The 17178-nt window shown below is 30.8% G+C and overlaps 1 protein-coding gene across 1 annotated transcript in view; it reads right to left on the bottom strand.

Moving 5' to 3' along the window:
- The window catches only part of Smp_163360 (Dystrophin, putative), a gene marked incomplete at both ends in the record, with an annotated part of 117723 nt that extends 106383 nt beyond the window's left edge, over window positions 1–11340 (bottom strand). Inside the window, 3 exons of the mRNA XM_018799076.1 lie at window positions 4416–4487; window positions 9770–9868; window positions 11335–11340. Of these exons, the coding sequence (XP_018646639.1) occupies window positions 4416–4487; window positions 9770–9868; window positions 11335–11340 (177 nt within the window). The remainder of the gene's footprint in view (window positions 1–4415; window positions 4488–9769; window positions 9869–11334) is intronic.
- Window positions 11341–17178: the final 5838 nt, after the last annotated feature.

Here is a 17178-nt window from a genome sequence, read left to right as displayed (position 1 = left end):
ATATATCTAATGTAAAATAGTATTTTAAATAGTGGTGGTTATCATACCCTTAAAAGTTATATCGTTTCCATTTGACTATGTTTTTCAAGGAATAAAATAATCTTGAAGCATTTAACTATTGTTCAATCTTTGTTTTGACCTTATCAGAGTAAACATTCATTAATCTAGTATCTGCAAACCACTATATCACAAGTTGATCGGAGTGACAAATTTAGAACTACTGTCGACTGATTTAGTGGCTAAATGATACTACGTTCAGTGTAAAACTTCAAGATTATAAGTTTAAAAAATATTCAGCGCAAATTCATCTCACAGTCACATTGACTCCGATCAAACTACTGTTTCAGATCATTCTGTGTGGCTAAAATTGTTGTTTATAATCAGTCGGGTAAATAATACAAATTTATTTGCACAATATGTTTAAGAGTAAAAAATTATATGCCAATCGGAAGAATGAATTTGGTTTCAGTAATGTATTTCATACTTCATAAATTTTAAAAGCCTATGCACTTTATACTAACCATGTCATTAGTCAAAGATAAAATATATAAATACTCATATCGGGTTAACCACAACATTTTCACCATTCAAAAAATGTTATTTCTACCATTTTTGAACATTTTTTATGTTCATTTATTTAGTATATACTGCATAAAACAGTATGATTTTCACCTGAGAATTTAATTTCAATCATTTAAAGTTATCTCTGTATGTTTTCTATAAACAAATCACTGTTGTTTGCTTCAACTTTCGAGATACAACAAAATTCAGGGCTTGTAAAGGAATTCTAAGTGAAAATTTTCCTCTCAATCATTAACTGAATGAAAAAAATGCTTAAAACTGAAAAAAATTTTGAACATTAAAATAAAAATGAATATGATATAAGTGGATGGACATATATGTTATTTTACATAATTGAGATCATGAGTCAATTGAAGCTAGACCACCAAGGAAAACCTGGAAGCACTACTCGACCGTTTCGTCACATTGTGAGACTCCTTAGCAGTGCGCATTCACGATCCCGCAATAGGATGAAACAGCCGTCCAGTGCTTCCAGGTTTTCCATGGTGGTCTAGCTTCAATTAATTCATGATCTCAACTATATAAAATTACTAAAATCTCCCAAAAAACCCCTTCTGATATATGTTATTTGTAAATCCTAACAACTGTTAATAAAATTAAGCACAACAAAATTAAAAATGTATTAATTATATAATAAAGTAATCACTATTCTATTTGTTTATATAAACATGAATCAATTAAAAAGTGTAATATTATATACTACATGTAAATAATTTTAATAATGATATTTTAACAAAATTTTCAAATTTATTTTGTTTTAATTAATATTCTTAAATTATAAATGTCTATCAATATGAAATTCAAATAATTCAAGGTTAAATTTTTAAATTTTAATAATTAGAGTATAAAAAAAAGAAAAAAATGGAAGAGAAAAATTTTGCCTATAACATTTTCAATGAAAGCTACTTTTTTTAATTATCTTAGAAATAAATTTACAGTCAGGAAAAAAAGTATCTCTTAGAAGAAAACATTATACAGAAAGTAGAATTTTCCAATGGTAGTGCAGTGTGTTATTTAAAAAAAAGAAAGAAAAAAACAAAAATGAAACTAAATAGTTTAACTTAAATTCCACCTAAATTTGGTGTCAATTATTAAATTAATCAAAATTAAAAAAACAATTGGATTATTCATTTAGTATTGTTTGTTTGAATCCTCCCATCGATGTGTTAGGACTGCAACTGGGTTGGAGTTCCAGAGTGAACATCAACTCTGAGATGCAGGTACACCCAGCTGATGAGTCCCAAATAGGACGAAACGCGCGTCCTGGATTCCACTGCTAGCCACATCCATCTTTGCTTACCATGCTTGTGAATTGAGGCTATATCGAGGCAATACGCACAGTATGCACATATGCCAATTAGAGACTGACCAGTTGCAGTCCTAAAAACATCAATGGGAAGATCCAAACAAACAATACTAAGTAAATTTCAACTTCACCCCATTGCACAAGCAAGTAGCTATCAGGACTCAGTGGCCGAGTGGATAACGTGATTGCGTTTGAAGCGAAAGGTGCTGGGTTCGAGTCCCAGAGTGAACATCAACTCTGAGATGCAGGTACATCCAGCTGACGAGTCCTAAATAGGACGAAACGCGCGTCGTGGATTCCACTGCTAGCCACTAACCATCGTTGATTACCATAGTTGGATTATTGTTAACATTCTAAAACTTTCTTAGTTATAGTTATAAGTTTTAGGTTTTATTCTACTTGTAGTAACTAGGTTACACTCTACACATATATATTCAAAGCTGTTTGAATTTTAATGTCTTTATAGTTAATGATAAAAGTCAATTTTATAAAGAACAATTTGTACAAACCTCTAATTTAAATTAATAATAGCTATTTGAATAGTTTTAGAGGTGGACTTTAGAATAACAAGTGAAAATCTATCATGGATTGGTTTCAGTACTGTCAACAGTGAGACAGATATAACTATTGACATTGAATGATGGTCATACTATATTTTTGGCTGACACTGAAAATGTTGACTGTCAAATTCTGACTCAATAATTAGAAAGCTTTGTACTCCCCAAAACTTATGAATTTTCTGGTTACAGATAAATGTTGATCAATAATTTCCAGATCAGAATGATACAGCCACCTAATACACCATGATTTAAGTGGAAGTGTTGCAGGTATCACTTCATAATGAAAACTAATTTCAAATAAATGTATCTAAATGAACCCCGTAACTTTTGTGGAAAAAATAACTTAAACCGGAACTGCTTTAAAATTATTTAGTTACGGTTAATGTTATATCCGAACGAAAACTAAAGGAATGTCAGCTTTCAGAATCATAATAATATACATATTGCCGTTTTATAACTATTCGGTAACTATATTTATCCCTTTCTATCATCAGCTTTCGATTAACCCATTAGTTACTGTTGTATGATTTACTATTCTTAATCTGTTGTCAGTTTTATTATTCACAGTCCCTTTTACTTACACCCACTTTTTAGCTTGATCATGTATAATTGTTATTTTTGATTTCATAGTGCGAGGTGGTCTGGTCTTGTACGTAAATAAATGAATATCTGAAATTTAACAACGGTCTTAGACTGATGATCATTGGTCTTATATTCCTCCTTTTTGTTCGAGACAAGTTACTATTGGACCAACCATCAGTCTACTCGTCCTTGTTGCGTATTGGTTGCTTGTAGTCAGCCATGAACATTGGCCGATGTTAGGACATAACCCTCAAGAAACAAAACTGCAATAGATTCATAAACGATAACACCAGTTTTGACATAATTAACAGTTTTAAACAAGAAAGAGCAATAAATTTTTTTATCACTCCATCAAAGGTGATAAAGTTTCAAGAAATATTTTTAGTCAATCAGTTTCACCTTCTTCATCTATAAATTATAGGTTTCGATCCAACTTGAGAATATGTATTAAAAACGTTTATTTTAGATACAACCTTTCTGGCTCTTTCATAGTTTCAATATTATTATCCAACTACTTGAAATATTTGTCTTAATTATTTAAATAAAAGAAAGGTACGTTCAAGATGAGAATATATTGTGCCTTAAATTGTGCATATGATTTTAAATACTTTAAGTTATAATTTATAGAATTAGAAATTGACTGAATGAAAGTCAATGGTTTACTGTCTGTTCCCCTCTGATAGCTCATTCATATTTAGAATATTGGCTTAAAATAATCTAAACTACTTTGTGAATGAAGTTACATGAGACGGTTTGAGAATTTCTCAGTCACATAACAAAAAATAATTTTTTCAGGATCACAACCACATCGTACTAAAGGGAAAAAACGAGTGCAATTTCAACTAATTACTTTTAATTACATTACGTTTAGCAGAGGACGAAGTCCAATCATGAGTAACATAATAATCTTTGATAACTACGAGAAATCCGAGCATACTACTTATAAGTAAGATGGGTACGAAATGCATAAACATTTAACTGTTTATTCAAATATTTTTAGAGTATATGAATGTAAAAAAATTTTTGACTTACTAAAAATATTTTGTTCGATGGAACGACTCTATGGCTACATGTCTGAGATTGTTCTATTTAAACAGACAAAACTATCCTTTCGATCGTAATTTTGACTGATTTAATTTGAATAATCGGTTTTTTAACTGCTGAGAAAGCGAAAGACCTCTTATTCTAAATGCGAAGAATGCTGCTACAACAGTTTTTTATTGTTTACAACTGCCTGATGGAAGCAATACTAAGTGATTAACTTTTATTAATTGATCAAGTTTATAAGTTTGACCCTAATAGTTGCACTTTTTTAAAAGCTGAAGAATTCAGATCTATAAATTTAGCTCGCATTTCAACAATATATATATATATCACTTTCTCACCCCATATAGCTTTTCTAGAATGGTTATTGCACGTTCCAAGTGAGGAATGTAATCTGGGAATGTCTGTTTACTCTAGAAAGAAAAAAACAAAGAAAAAGGTAGGTTTTGGGTAAATCAACAATATTTATTTATTTTTATTATTTTATCCTAATTAATATGCTTTTATTCATTGCATGCAAGTAGCACAGTAGTTGGGATTGACGGTGTAGTGGCTTTCAATACATTAGGAAAATAATTCTCTACAGATATCATGCCGTTGACTACGTACTGTTAACTAATTAAGGCTTCCCGATTGGGTTGAGGAAACATTGTTTAATACCGTAAGTACTTGTTCGAATCCCCAACTATTCGACAGCGCTACGTCTCATCTTTTCAAAGAGATTGATTTGGAAGCAACAATGTCGTTCACCATGTTAAACATTGTTGCTGAATTTAAATATTTTCATAGCGAGGAGTCATTCAAATGCAAACCGGAAGAAATAGTTGACAATGGAAACCTTAAATGAAACTGCCACTGTCATTACAGAGTGTTGAATTTGCTGATAATTTAAAAACAGTTTAAGTATTCTTGATGATGTTTCTTTAAACAGTAAAATGTCACTCGTATTGAATAAAGAAAAATGAATCATTATGTACAAACCTATACTTTCAGTTTTTAAATTTATCCAGATCAACGAGAAAACTAAAATACTAAAATATGATAAACTCTAAAGAGTGTAAACATACAAGTTATTGTGATGTTATAACTCTTGCAAAAATATTGTAGAAATGTGGTGTCTTTAATAAATGAAGATAGAAATCGCATTCATGCGAAAATTAAAATATTTTCATCTAACTGGCATCTACTTATTTATAAAGAATAATACAACAATAAACTGAATTATTTGACTACTATTCTGAAATAGTTAATTACTAATCATTCTTTATTTCTCATGTTTTAAATGGCTGATTTACATGGGATTTTAACAGTATTTTCCTAAACGAGTTTTGAAAAACCCAGCATTAATTGCCTTAATGTAGTTTACAAATCAGTTCATAAACCTCTATGTAGTCGTTGAATTCTTTTTACGATAATGTTTTACATATAAGAATTACAAACCCTGCTTTTAACGTCAATACAAATCTATTATCGAAGTTAACTTGGTATAACAATCTAAAACAAACATAATCATTCAAGCGAAGATGGATGGTGACTAACGCATTTCTTCCTATTTGGGACTCGTCAGCCGGACGTACCTGCATCCCAGAGTTGATGTTCACTCATAATCATTTGATGTCGACACCATTAATTTCAAGGAAAAATAGCTTTGTAGCATAGTTTCATTTGATTAATCTTAACGAAAAGAAATATTCACATTCATAGTGGTAAAAGATACTACTAAATGTAACTTTATCGTGACTACTACTGTCATTATAAGTATTACTGATTTAATCAGTGATATTAATGCTAAACAACTACGGATGAATATAATTATCTTAACCGATTCTGATGATTCGCAAGCAAATGGCTATCAGGACTCAGTAGCTGAGTGGATACGCGATGGCGTTTGAAGTGAAAGGTGCTGGGTTCGAGTCTCAGAGTAAACATCAACTCTGAGATGCAGGTACATCCAGCTGACGAGTCTTAGATAGGACGAAACGCGTGTCGTGAGTCCTTTTGGTAACTACCATCCACCTTTGCTTATAATGTTTGTGACTGAAGCAACCCGCACAGGATGCACATATGCCAATAAGAGGCTGATCAATAATAGTCCTAAAACACTGATGGGAAGATTCAAACAACTGATACAAAAATAAATATATCCCATAGTTTGGCAAAAGTAGATTAAAGGCAATTAATAGTTATACAATGATTTATACATGTAGGCTGGATACTAAGTTGACTTGAATGGAGTTTTTCTGATGACATCTAGCATACGTGTATCTTACCAAATGGTTCATTTATTTATTTACTAAGTACGGGTAAAACCAATATAATCAAACAAAATCTCGATATCCAAAAACATGTACAACCACCCTCAATACATAAATCTGTAAAATAGTTTGTACGTATATCTAGTGTTTAGTCCATTAAATCACAGAAATTTAGAAGAGACTTTTTATTTTCCTAATTTTCAGAATCCCACTAAACTTTTAGCAATATTTGTCACTTTATGCTTACATAATCACACTAATGGTACTAAGCTTATTATCAAATTTGAAACATTCTTATCAGTACGATTAAAGAGAAATATTTCTTCTTTCAGTTCATTTTTTCAATGATTAATTCAGAATGTAGTCTGAATAGTAGATAGCAATGAAATCTATGGTAGGCGTTTCTTCTTATTTACAACTTACTATCTGGATGACTCTGTAGCTGAGTGTTGATGTTCCCAATAGGTTTTTTAAATCTAGTATCTACTGCTTCAAACAAGTATCTTGGACCCATCCGAAATGTAGTCGAAATGTAATAGCATGCAAGCCTACGACATTTGATCAAGGCAAACTCAAATCGAAAGGGCTTGATCAGTTTACGCTTGAATATCAATAAGACGAAAAATGAAAATATTTTAGCTATTTATCTATGCATATTATTGTTTCCTACTTCTAGTTTAGTTGTATTCTCCTCAAACGGTTTTGGTATTACAAGAAATAAAATGGTGGAGAACTCTGGAACACATATCGCAATACCTGAAATAACGAAGTATGAGTTTCTTGTAGATGACAGTCTTAGGGTTTTCAGTAGGCTACTTTAAAGGATAGTTCAGAACTAAATACTCTCCTTTGTGACATTGAATTATTTTTCCAATTTGTCAACAGGAATAAATTTTTAATGAAACTTCAACTTATGATTTCCGAAAACTGGATATTTCGGAAAAATTTAATTGTTTTTTGTATTGACATCAGTTGGACAGTCTGTGAAAAAACGGAGTTTTGTGCAACACATATATTTTAGTCTTTACAATTCTTCACAGTGAACACGTTCAATTACATTTAGGATTTTCAAATATTTTGTAAGCTTAGTTTTAGTCTAATTATTTGTTAACTCTAACAGACCCTGTATAATTTACTAAGTGAGTACATAATGGGCCTAGAATGCAGTGAATTCTGGCTGCTGGAGACATATAAGAAGTTTTAAAATTCAAGGTTGTATGAATAACTTTTAACAGTGACTCAGAAACCCAGGTTAATTGATAGAGGCCATAACTATGTGATTTGAACCGAATTATCGGTTTTCACGAATTAGTAATCTGATATATTTATACATGTACAGATTTACGGACATAAAATACATTATTGTACGCAAGTAGTTTCCCAAGTCAGTTAACTTGAAATTAATCAGTGAAAAAACAACAACAATTCAATGACTTATCTCAGTCCCAAGAGTGTGTGCATATAATTTAACAGTCATTGGAAAATTTATATTCATTTGAATTTTTAAATTTACACTGTAGGGAATCACATTCATTTCACACTAACTTTTATAATAAAGTTTATGCTCATAGTTCCGTAAAATTAGCATATTTGAATACTTTTTATTTAAGTCATGAAGGTCATGAAAAGAGTTCTATTTTCTGGAAGATTAACACGTTTTTAAATACAGTTTTCTTCACGAACTGGTGTTACATCAATATTGAAGCTTTTCAACAGTGAAAACTAACTGCCATAAACAATTAATATCCTTTGATCACAAAACCATTTATTTAAGTTAAAACAGAGCAAAAACAACAATGTTTGACGAATAAAATGAATACATTACACTTAATGGTTTTTCATTAGCTACATACAACGTAAAATCGTGGTTAATAGTAAAATTGTTAATGATTGCTGAACATAATTTAGTTTGTAAAGTTTGAACAAAGTGTTTGTAATGCAACCGAAATCATACTTACACTTTACAAATTAAGGTATGTTCATCATTTATTAATGATTATAGTAACAATTATAATTTTAGATTGTATTTTATTCTGTAAACCTTGTTGTTCGTGCTCTGCTTAGATTTTTCAAAAGATCTAGTTGTTTGAAATTTATGCACATTTTTCATGACAAAATTCTCTACGTTCTAACATCACTAGACTTAAGATTGTTCCGAAATCTAAAACGATTTGAACATCTTTCCTCTGTAGATGACAATGTTATTTACTAATAAACTTTCAGGATACTATTGTATTTATTTACTTACTTACTCCTGTTACTCCCCGTGGAGGAGCGTAGGCTTACCATCAGCATTCTCCATCCAACTCTGACCTGGGCAATTCTTTCCAGTGGCTATTCATCATTTTATGTCTGCTTCCAATTTCCAGGGCAATGTGTTCCTTAGCCATCCTCTTTTCCGTTTCACTTCAAGATACATTTTGACGATTTCCGCAATGCATGTCCTATTCGCTCCCAGCTTCTTTTTCTAATCTCCTGCTCAGTTGGGAGCTCTTTTGTTCTCTCCCATAGTAGACTGTTTCTGGCGGTATCCGGCCAACGGATATTCAGTATATTACGTAGACAACTTTTTATAGATAACTGTACTTTTTGATGATGGTTATAGTAGTTCTCGAAGTTTCAGCTCCGTGCAGTATAACTATCTTGACGTTCGTATTGAAGATTGTGACTTTGATATTGAGTGGCAGTTGTTTTGAGTTCCATATGTTCTCCAACTGTAGGAATGATGCGCTTGCTTTGCTAATCCTCACCTTTACATCTGCATCCAAACCTCTTTGTTCATCGATGATGTTTCTCAGGTATATGAACGTGTTCACATTTTGCAGGGCTTTCCCGTCAAGTGTGATTGGATTAGTGTTCTCTGTGTTACATTTGCGGATCCTTCTCTTTCCCTTGTGTATGTTGAGACCTACCGATACAGAGGTTGCTGTGTATGCGATAGAAGGGCCAGGTCATCTAAGAAGTTAAAATCGTCTAGTTGCATCCAACCCGTTTATTTAATCCATGCCTTCCCTCAGATGTAGAAGTCTTCATAACCAGTCAACCACCGAAAGAAAGAGAAAGGGGGAGAGTAAGCATTCTTGTCTGACTCCAGTCCTCACTTTGAACAAATCTGTCAGCTGTCTTCTATGCACGAATTTGCAGTGTAGACAGTCATATGAATTCCGTACGATATTGATGATTTTTTCAGGTACACAATAATGTTGAAGAATTTTCCATAAGATCGTCCTACCCACGCTGTCAAACGCCTTCTCATGGTCAAGGAAGTTGATGTATAGTTGACAAGAAAACATTTCAGGATCACTGGTGAAACTTAAAAGTACGCGACTATATATATATATATATATATATATATATATACCAACTGAAAGTGGGAATAATAAATAAAACTCGAGATAAAAATACTTGGATTTCTTTTAAAATTTTAATATACTACTTACACATGCCACTTTTTGACTTGCTAAGTACTTGCATAAATTATACAGGTTTTCATGATCAGTAAATATTTCCAATACATCATTGATTTCCTTGGCATTCGCCTAGGGGGAAAATAGAAATAAATGATCAGATATGCATATACTTTTCAATAATGTGTCTGAATTTATGCATATGAATCTATATACGTATGTGAAAACTTTGAAAGAATTTTTATAACAGTCATATATGAACCGTATTTTTAGAAATATTCGCGACTGAAACTAAATAACTCTAATGATATGTCCTGTAGGTTGATCTAGGCTTTATCAGGAAACTTTTTTGACATACAGTCAGACCAAAATATTAGTTGAGGTTATAGCTATAGGATGACAAGTTATGAACTTGTTCAAAATACTCGGATACGAATAAATAACATTGTTAGTTCGAACAACTGGTTTTTCTCCAAAATGTAATATAAAAAACACTAAATCTTAGCAGAAAAGTGTCATATTAACTACATATTGACTAATCGTTTACCTGTTTCAGTAATACGTTCACCCAGCGTTTGAACACTCTGACTTGGGTTTGAAGACATCTGTTATCTGTAGAAAAGTAGGTTGAAAGATAGAAATTTCAAAGTTTATAACTTAAGTCAGAACAAATAATTTACCATATATATATATTGAAAACCTATTTAGTTAATTTATGAAGTGAATTAAGTTGAAAATTGACTTCAAAAATCTTCCCAATCAAAAAAGGTAACTGTATAATTATTTGAATGTTAAGCGTATAAAATCACAAATTAACTAATGTTAAACACTGAACCATTATATTTCAACCTAATGTCTTAAAGGTATCTTGTTAACTACATACATTCCAGATCATCAGTTCGATCTCTTAATGGTCTGTGGGAAGGAGAAATCCAAAACACCTAATCAACTAAAATGAAACATCTGCTCAATCGTCATAAAGATCACTCCAATTGTGTAACCCTAATGTTGGTTCATTATGAAAATTATTTTTCTGCTAGCTTCATGAATTTACAGAAAATTGAAAAAAAAGAATTTCGGCCAACCATTATAAATGATACAAAATCAAAACCTAACAGGTAAATGAAGAGTATTAGTGAAATAATAAACTAGTATCATGCACATAGTTTGCTGTTTTTTCTCTGTATAGGAAGAATACAGATTACATAACAGGTGGTTTATAATTAGTTTGACATGTGGTTGAAAATTTTCAACCACATAATTGTAATTATATAAGATTATGAAATAAGAAACAGTTTTCTTCTTGTTTCAACGTAAAAATTACTATATAGAAATAATATTACGTAAATTTAATATTAGATTACTTCCATGTTTTATAATATATAATTGAGCTTGTTAAGTAATTAGTACTATTTGTTGAATGTTCAATAAAACCTACCCATCTACTCAGAAATCTTAAAAAAATGGAATGAAAATAAATCTATTCTATCATATAGAAAATAATTTGGTAATGTAAAATATGATAATCTCACTTGCCAGTAAGTCTGTTAACAAAGGAATAACTTTATATTCGAATGAATAATGTAGATACTTTATACCTTCATTATAATACCCTTCACTAAAGAAAACTTTATGGCTAATCAGAATTGATTAGAAAGAGCTATAATGATTAATTTTGGTATCTTTGAGAAGTTAAATGTATCTACATCAATAAACTAATTTATTGAAAGGTTAGGATTTTTGACAAACATTCATTATTTTACAATCATTGAATACATAAAAACTCGAATAACACACTAAATGAATTTGAATAAACATGTACATTTTTGAAAAAATCTAAGTTCTTATATTTCAAACGTTCTTCAGTAAACAGTGTTAGTAGTAAATTGTTATTTTTGAAGCGTTTCGGTCGAGTAACAATACTTATAAAGTCAAATAAAACAATTCGAAAGTAACAGGGATTTAAACCATCATCATTGACTTGATATTGATATCCCACTTATTCAGCTCATAACTTAATATGGTATATTTTGTTTTCACAAAGTGCTTAGATTTAATTGTTTTTCGTTTACTCCATCATTAAGTGATTATCCTATTTATTCTAACTCTGAAAACACTATTGCTTTCATGTATGAAACAACCGGTGACTTGCTGGAATGGTAATGTTGAAAATCCACCTTAGAATGCAATATGCAATCGTCTATTCTACTTCTAGCTACCCACTACGAAATATCCTCTGAATTCTCCAGATCGGCTAGTATTGCAAAAATATTATCAGTACCTTTCCATATATGTGGTCAAACACAACTGATGACGTAACAAAAAACATTTTGTTGGCTCAAAACCAACTAAATATGATCAATCGACAAACATAAACTCGTATATCAATAATGTAATCAACTATTCTAAATTTATTAATAAAACATTTTGATCCCGTAAACACTAATTCCGACTGGATGATGTTTTACCTGTTGAACTATGAATTATTCAATAACTCTGTCGAATACTACTTATCATAAACTAAAAGTTATGAACAGTATTGCAAAAACAATATGAGCTAATGTAGGACATTCACCAACTAGTGTCAATAATTGAGTTTCAGATACTATCTGTGTCGATCAATTAAACAGTTGAAAATTAAACTTTTCAAACTGTTTATTTAAAATAATGTTGATTTCCTCAACAGAATCATCATTATCAACGATCGATAGTTGATAACTATAGTTTTCTGGAGGATTTGTATAATATCACAATAATTGTGATAATGACCTGATATTAACTGGAAAACAAATCAAGGAATGGTTGGACAGTTATTTTGATTTAAACTATGACTCATGAAATAAATACTATATATATATTGGAGACGGTTGGATGAAAGTTAGGGACGCCCAAACCAAGATGTGGTATCAGTCCTTGAAGTCACTAACTTCTGGTCTCAGCCGTATTGGTAGATGCGGACTACTTGGTTGGGGTCTGCGCGACTCCTAACCAACGGTTAGAGACTCTGGGTGACATGGTTCAGAATCGATCACAATAGTGTAGGTGTATACACTCTCTGTCTTCCCTTAAACCGTAAGATTAAAATTACTTTATACATTTCTTCATACGAGCTAATTCTTTCTTCCTGTATTATATTCCTATATGCAATCTTTCTTTTATATATTACTACCATTGAAGTAACTACTTCTATGAATTCGGTGATCATCTTGTCGTGCTAATGAGGTGTGGCAACTTGGACCGATGTATATATGTGCCTGGTCCTACGTTGTAGCTGACTGATATATATATATATATATATACATTTCAAAAAAATATTTCTAAAAAATTCCACGAAAATCTCCTTTTTTAACCTCTAATAAATATGTCAGTTGAATAATAACAACGCTGCAGAGAAAAATGCACCTATCATCATACTAACGTTTGCACAGTAATAATAAAGAAATCAACGATGCATAAGTCACGTAAACGAGTGACAATTTAATTAGAATCACATTTTAAAATGTCCCATAAACTAGGTTAACAAGTAAGAAGAATAATAATAAGACGAACGGATGGAATAAAATTTGACTAAAAGAAAATTACTTTCATGATGTAAATGTTACATGTTTTCTTTATTTTACGATTGAACAATCTATGGAAAATATTAATGAATATGTTATGAGGTAAGCTTCAGTTGTTGAAAAGGCTTAAGTTTCAAAAATGTTATCAGATAATAATAGTAAATGTATGTAGATTTATTGAAAAGATCTGTGAAAAATACTACTTCGAAATTTTTTCAGTACCTATGCATAGAGTATCGTTTGCATTATATTATTAAGGTAAATTCTAGAATAAAGTTGATAGTATTTGTAATTCACAACTATTGTTTATTAATAGTTTACGTATGTGTTATAATAAGATAATCACCCGGTTATCGTTCAACTTATGGTGATAATTTAGATGATATTATAATTACTCTAGATATATCTCATGTGGTTAATTAATTAAAGTGTAATCGGCATCGAATATACAGGGTTCAATTCCGTATAGGACAATGAGTGTACACTCTCAAAATGTCTAAAACTAAAATGAAATAATTGTTTAGTTCAAACTATTTCAGTAGTTTTCCACTTGTGGTCATTTCATAATTAAAACTTTTTAAACTGGTCAAATTCAATATATCACCCAGCTGACCAGTAAAGTTCACTTAAACTATAACTGATCATATACCATTGAATTAAGCATTCTGAAATCTGATAAGTCTGCTGCTGGAACCTTTATTACTTTCTTCCTAGCCTTTTACCATAATACCAGAATACTTTTACCCGTCAATTCGAACAATAGAGAAAAGTTGTATAATGTCATAACACAGAATCCTTCATTTTTCTAGATATTTCTGAGGAGCTTTTACTCATTACTGATCGGATGGGATATTTCCTGATATTTTCTGGGCCTCTGAAAATTTGGCGAGGGATATTTTTGGACTCTCCAAAAATAGCTAGAAAAAATATCACTTTACGAAATTAATATGCCGTCGTAGGGAGATAATAGACAGTGTCAGGGCAATATGTCTCCTAATAACTATTAGTTGATTTCTTTAAAACCTAGGAAAATTTAACGGTTCTTAGAGAAAAAATGTATCAGACCAAAATTCTTACCAACGGGTTACAATAGATATAAAAATAATATGGTTACGTGGAAGATGGTTTATTGATCTCTTTAGGATAGTATTCATTCTATATGGTCTTTCAGAATATCCACAAAATAGAAACCTTTCCTAACTCGATCATAGCTGAATTCATCGCTTAAATTGATTATTGCGATGAGAATATGTACTACTTTCAAAATTGTAGTAACATATGAGAAAAACACAAGTGATATGTATTTTTTCGCCTAATTGAAGTGAATTAGTATGAAGATAGAAACAATAATTCAAGGTTAAAGAAAGCCGTTAATTTCTCAACTTTGACTCCTTTAATTATCAAACAGCTCCTCTGTAGGATAAACTAACAAATTTATTTGTTAACTACCTGTTTTGACAAAACTCTAGGACTAATTTACATCTGGTCATGAAACTAACTACCATCAACAATGTTTATTCTAGTCGGGTCGTACAAGAATCTACTAATTAAAAGTATTCTATGCATTTTAATTATAGCTTTTAAAAACTAATTTTATGCTTAATAGAATAGTACATTACTTCTAAAGAGTAAACCGAAAGAATAATTCGAAATCTCATGTTTTCAAGTTGAAATTAACTAAAGAAACTTTGATAAGAACGTAAAAAAGGTTACTTGAACATTCAGAACAGATGAAATCACTGAAAATTCTGTTCAAATTCTATTTTACTTTTAATACGTGAAATGTAATAGCAGTTAGCCTTAGTTATAAGAGACTGATCAGTTGAATTCCTAAACATCGATGGGAAGATTCAAACAAACAATACCCAATGAAGTTAGCCATAGTTATGTTGTCAAGGCTAACCCTTCCAAATATTATTTAATTACTTAACATCGTATCGTACTATGAACCTGGTGAGCAAACATTATTATAAGTTAAACAAGTTATGGGATGAAAAAATCAATAAATTTATGTTTAATTACTGATTTCAGATCAGTCTAATTAATTACAAAATATGTAAGGGTTGCGAATTCAGTAAGCTTCCTAGATTAATAACATAATACGTGAATAACTTACTTAACTATTGGAGTTATCTAATGATTAATAGCTATAAACGTTAAATTTTTCCAATTATACAGTCGAATGAATATGTTCCTAATTACTTATCTTAGACTTTTATTGATTAATTTAGACAACATTCGAAATAAACTTCCAGTATTTTGGCAGTTGACATTTTCCTGAAATAAAAAAACAATCTATACGTAATAGAATTTGACAGAAAACTGCTCTACCATATGAATATAATGAACTTTGTGTTGTTCTCAATTCATATGGCATTTATTTTGATACATTTTCCCATAAATATTGACTTCCTTCTGATGCGTGAAGTAAGGCAAATGAACAAACAAGAGAAACGATATGTGGTCGTGATTCATCTGAGTGGGGTAAGCAGGAATTTTGTTATGATATTTTCAAATATAAAAAACAGAAGTTTACCAGGCAACTTATCGGAATCGGTTATTATACACATATAGTTTGTAATTTACGGTTATTTAATTCATGACGTATTTACAAAACGAATAGATCACAAGTGTTGGCAACTTCAGAGATTGTTTTATCTACTATTTATGTGTGAGATGGAATCAGATATGATATGAAAAACTATTTGTAGCTTATGGTACTATGACTTTGAGTAAAATGCATTTAGGTCTAGATGGACCTCATCTATTACTTATGGGTTTACGTATTTGACTTGAAGCCATGATATTATATGAGGACAAACTTTTCAGTGGTCTAGATTGAAGCAGGTAAAATGACGTTCGAGTGTACTTGAAAGCTGATCGGTTCAACCAGTCAGCTACAGCTCTACCCACTCTGAAGTCTCGACAGACACCAAGTAGAATAAGTGTATTCCATGAAGACATGTGTACGTTAGGTATAGTTGGCCATCAAGCAACTGGAGAATTCTACAGTTAATAAACTATTAGAAGCGAATATATAAAGTATTTTAAACCGTTTGATTTCTGTTTTCTGAAATCTTTATAAAAAACGATTGCTCTGGTTTGGTTATAAGAAACTACCATATATTTACTTGACTCTGTTTAGTTCAGAGGTAAAATTGGTATAAACCCCTTCACTTCAGCTCACACCAACAAACGATTTAATTAATATAACTTCTTACTACAGGTTTACGTACTCAACTTTGAGTCATACTGTTTGTGAGATGTTGAATGATAATACCAGGCTGCATTTATAAAAGTAGATAAGGCAGTTTCAAGTAAATGACCCATTAATTGGAACACAAACTTTTTATCCATTAAAATTTCTGTTGAACGAGCCCAATTAACTATCAAAGTCACTGACTATTGAAATAATCCAAACAAAAAATGTATTTCACTCTGAATGATGTCTATAAGATGTTAGAAATCAGTAGTCAAATAGTATACTAGATGGTTTATTTTCAAATTGATTTTAGTGGTTATGTTATTTTATTATCATAATCAAATCAAGGCATTGAAGTAAAGTTCTATGACTACTGATTGTTAAGATTGAAATAACAACGGCGGAGAATCTTTTAGGATGATTTTATTATTTTTGACTGATATATGCCAAATTTATTATCGATTAGACTTAGTGTAATTCCCTGCAGCTTATCATCTTCAAAGATCAACAAATGATGGATTTAATTTTTTAAAATTACATACTTTCTATTTAACTGACTTCAGTCGAACGACATGAAATATTTTCAAATTAAACTCGAAAATATAACAAGGAGAAATTCATAAGTTTTCTTGATTGAGATCGTGAATCGATGAATGTTAGACCATTATTGAAAACCTGTA

Source organism: Schistosoma mansoni (assembly GCF_000237925.1).
Source record: "Schistosoma mansoni, WGS project CABG00000000 data, supercontig 0149, strain Puerto Rico, whole genome shotgun sequence".
Classification (NCBI taxonomy): Eukaryota; Metazoa; Platyhelminthes; class Trematoda; order Strigeidida; family Schistosomatidae; genus Schistosoma; species Schistosoma mansoni.
Note: the sequence above shows the minus strand (reverse complement) of the source record. Positions and strands in the feature narration are given on the sequence as shown.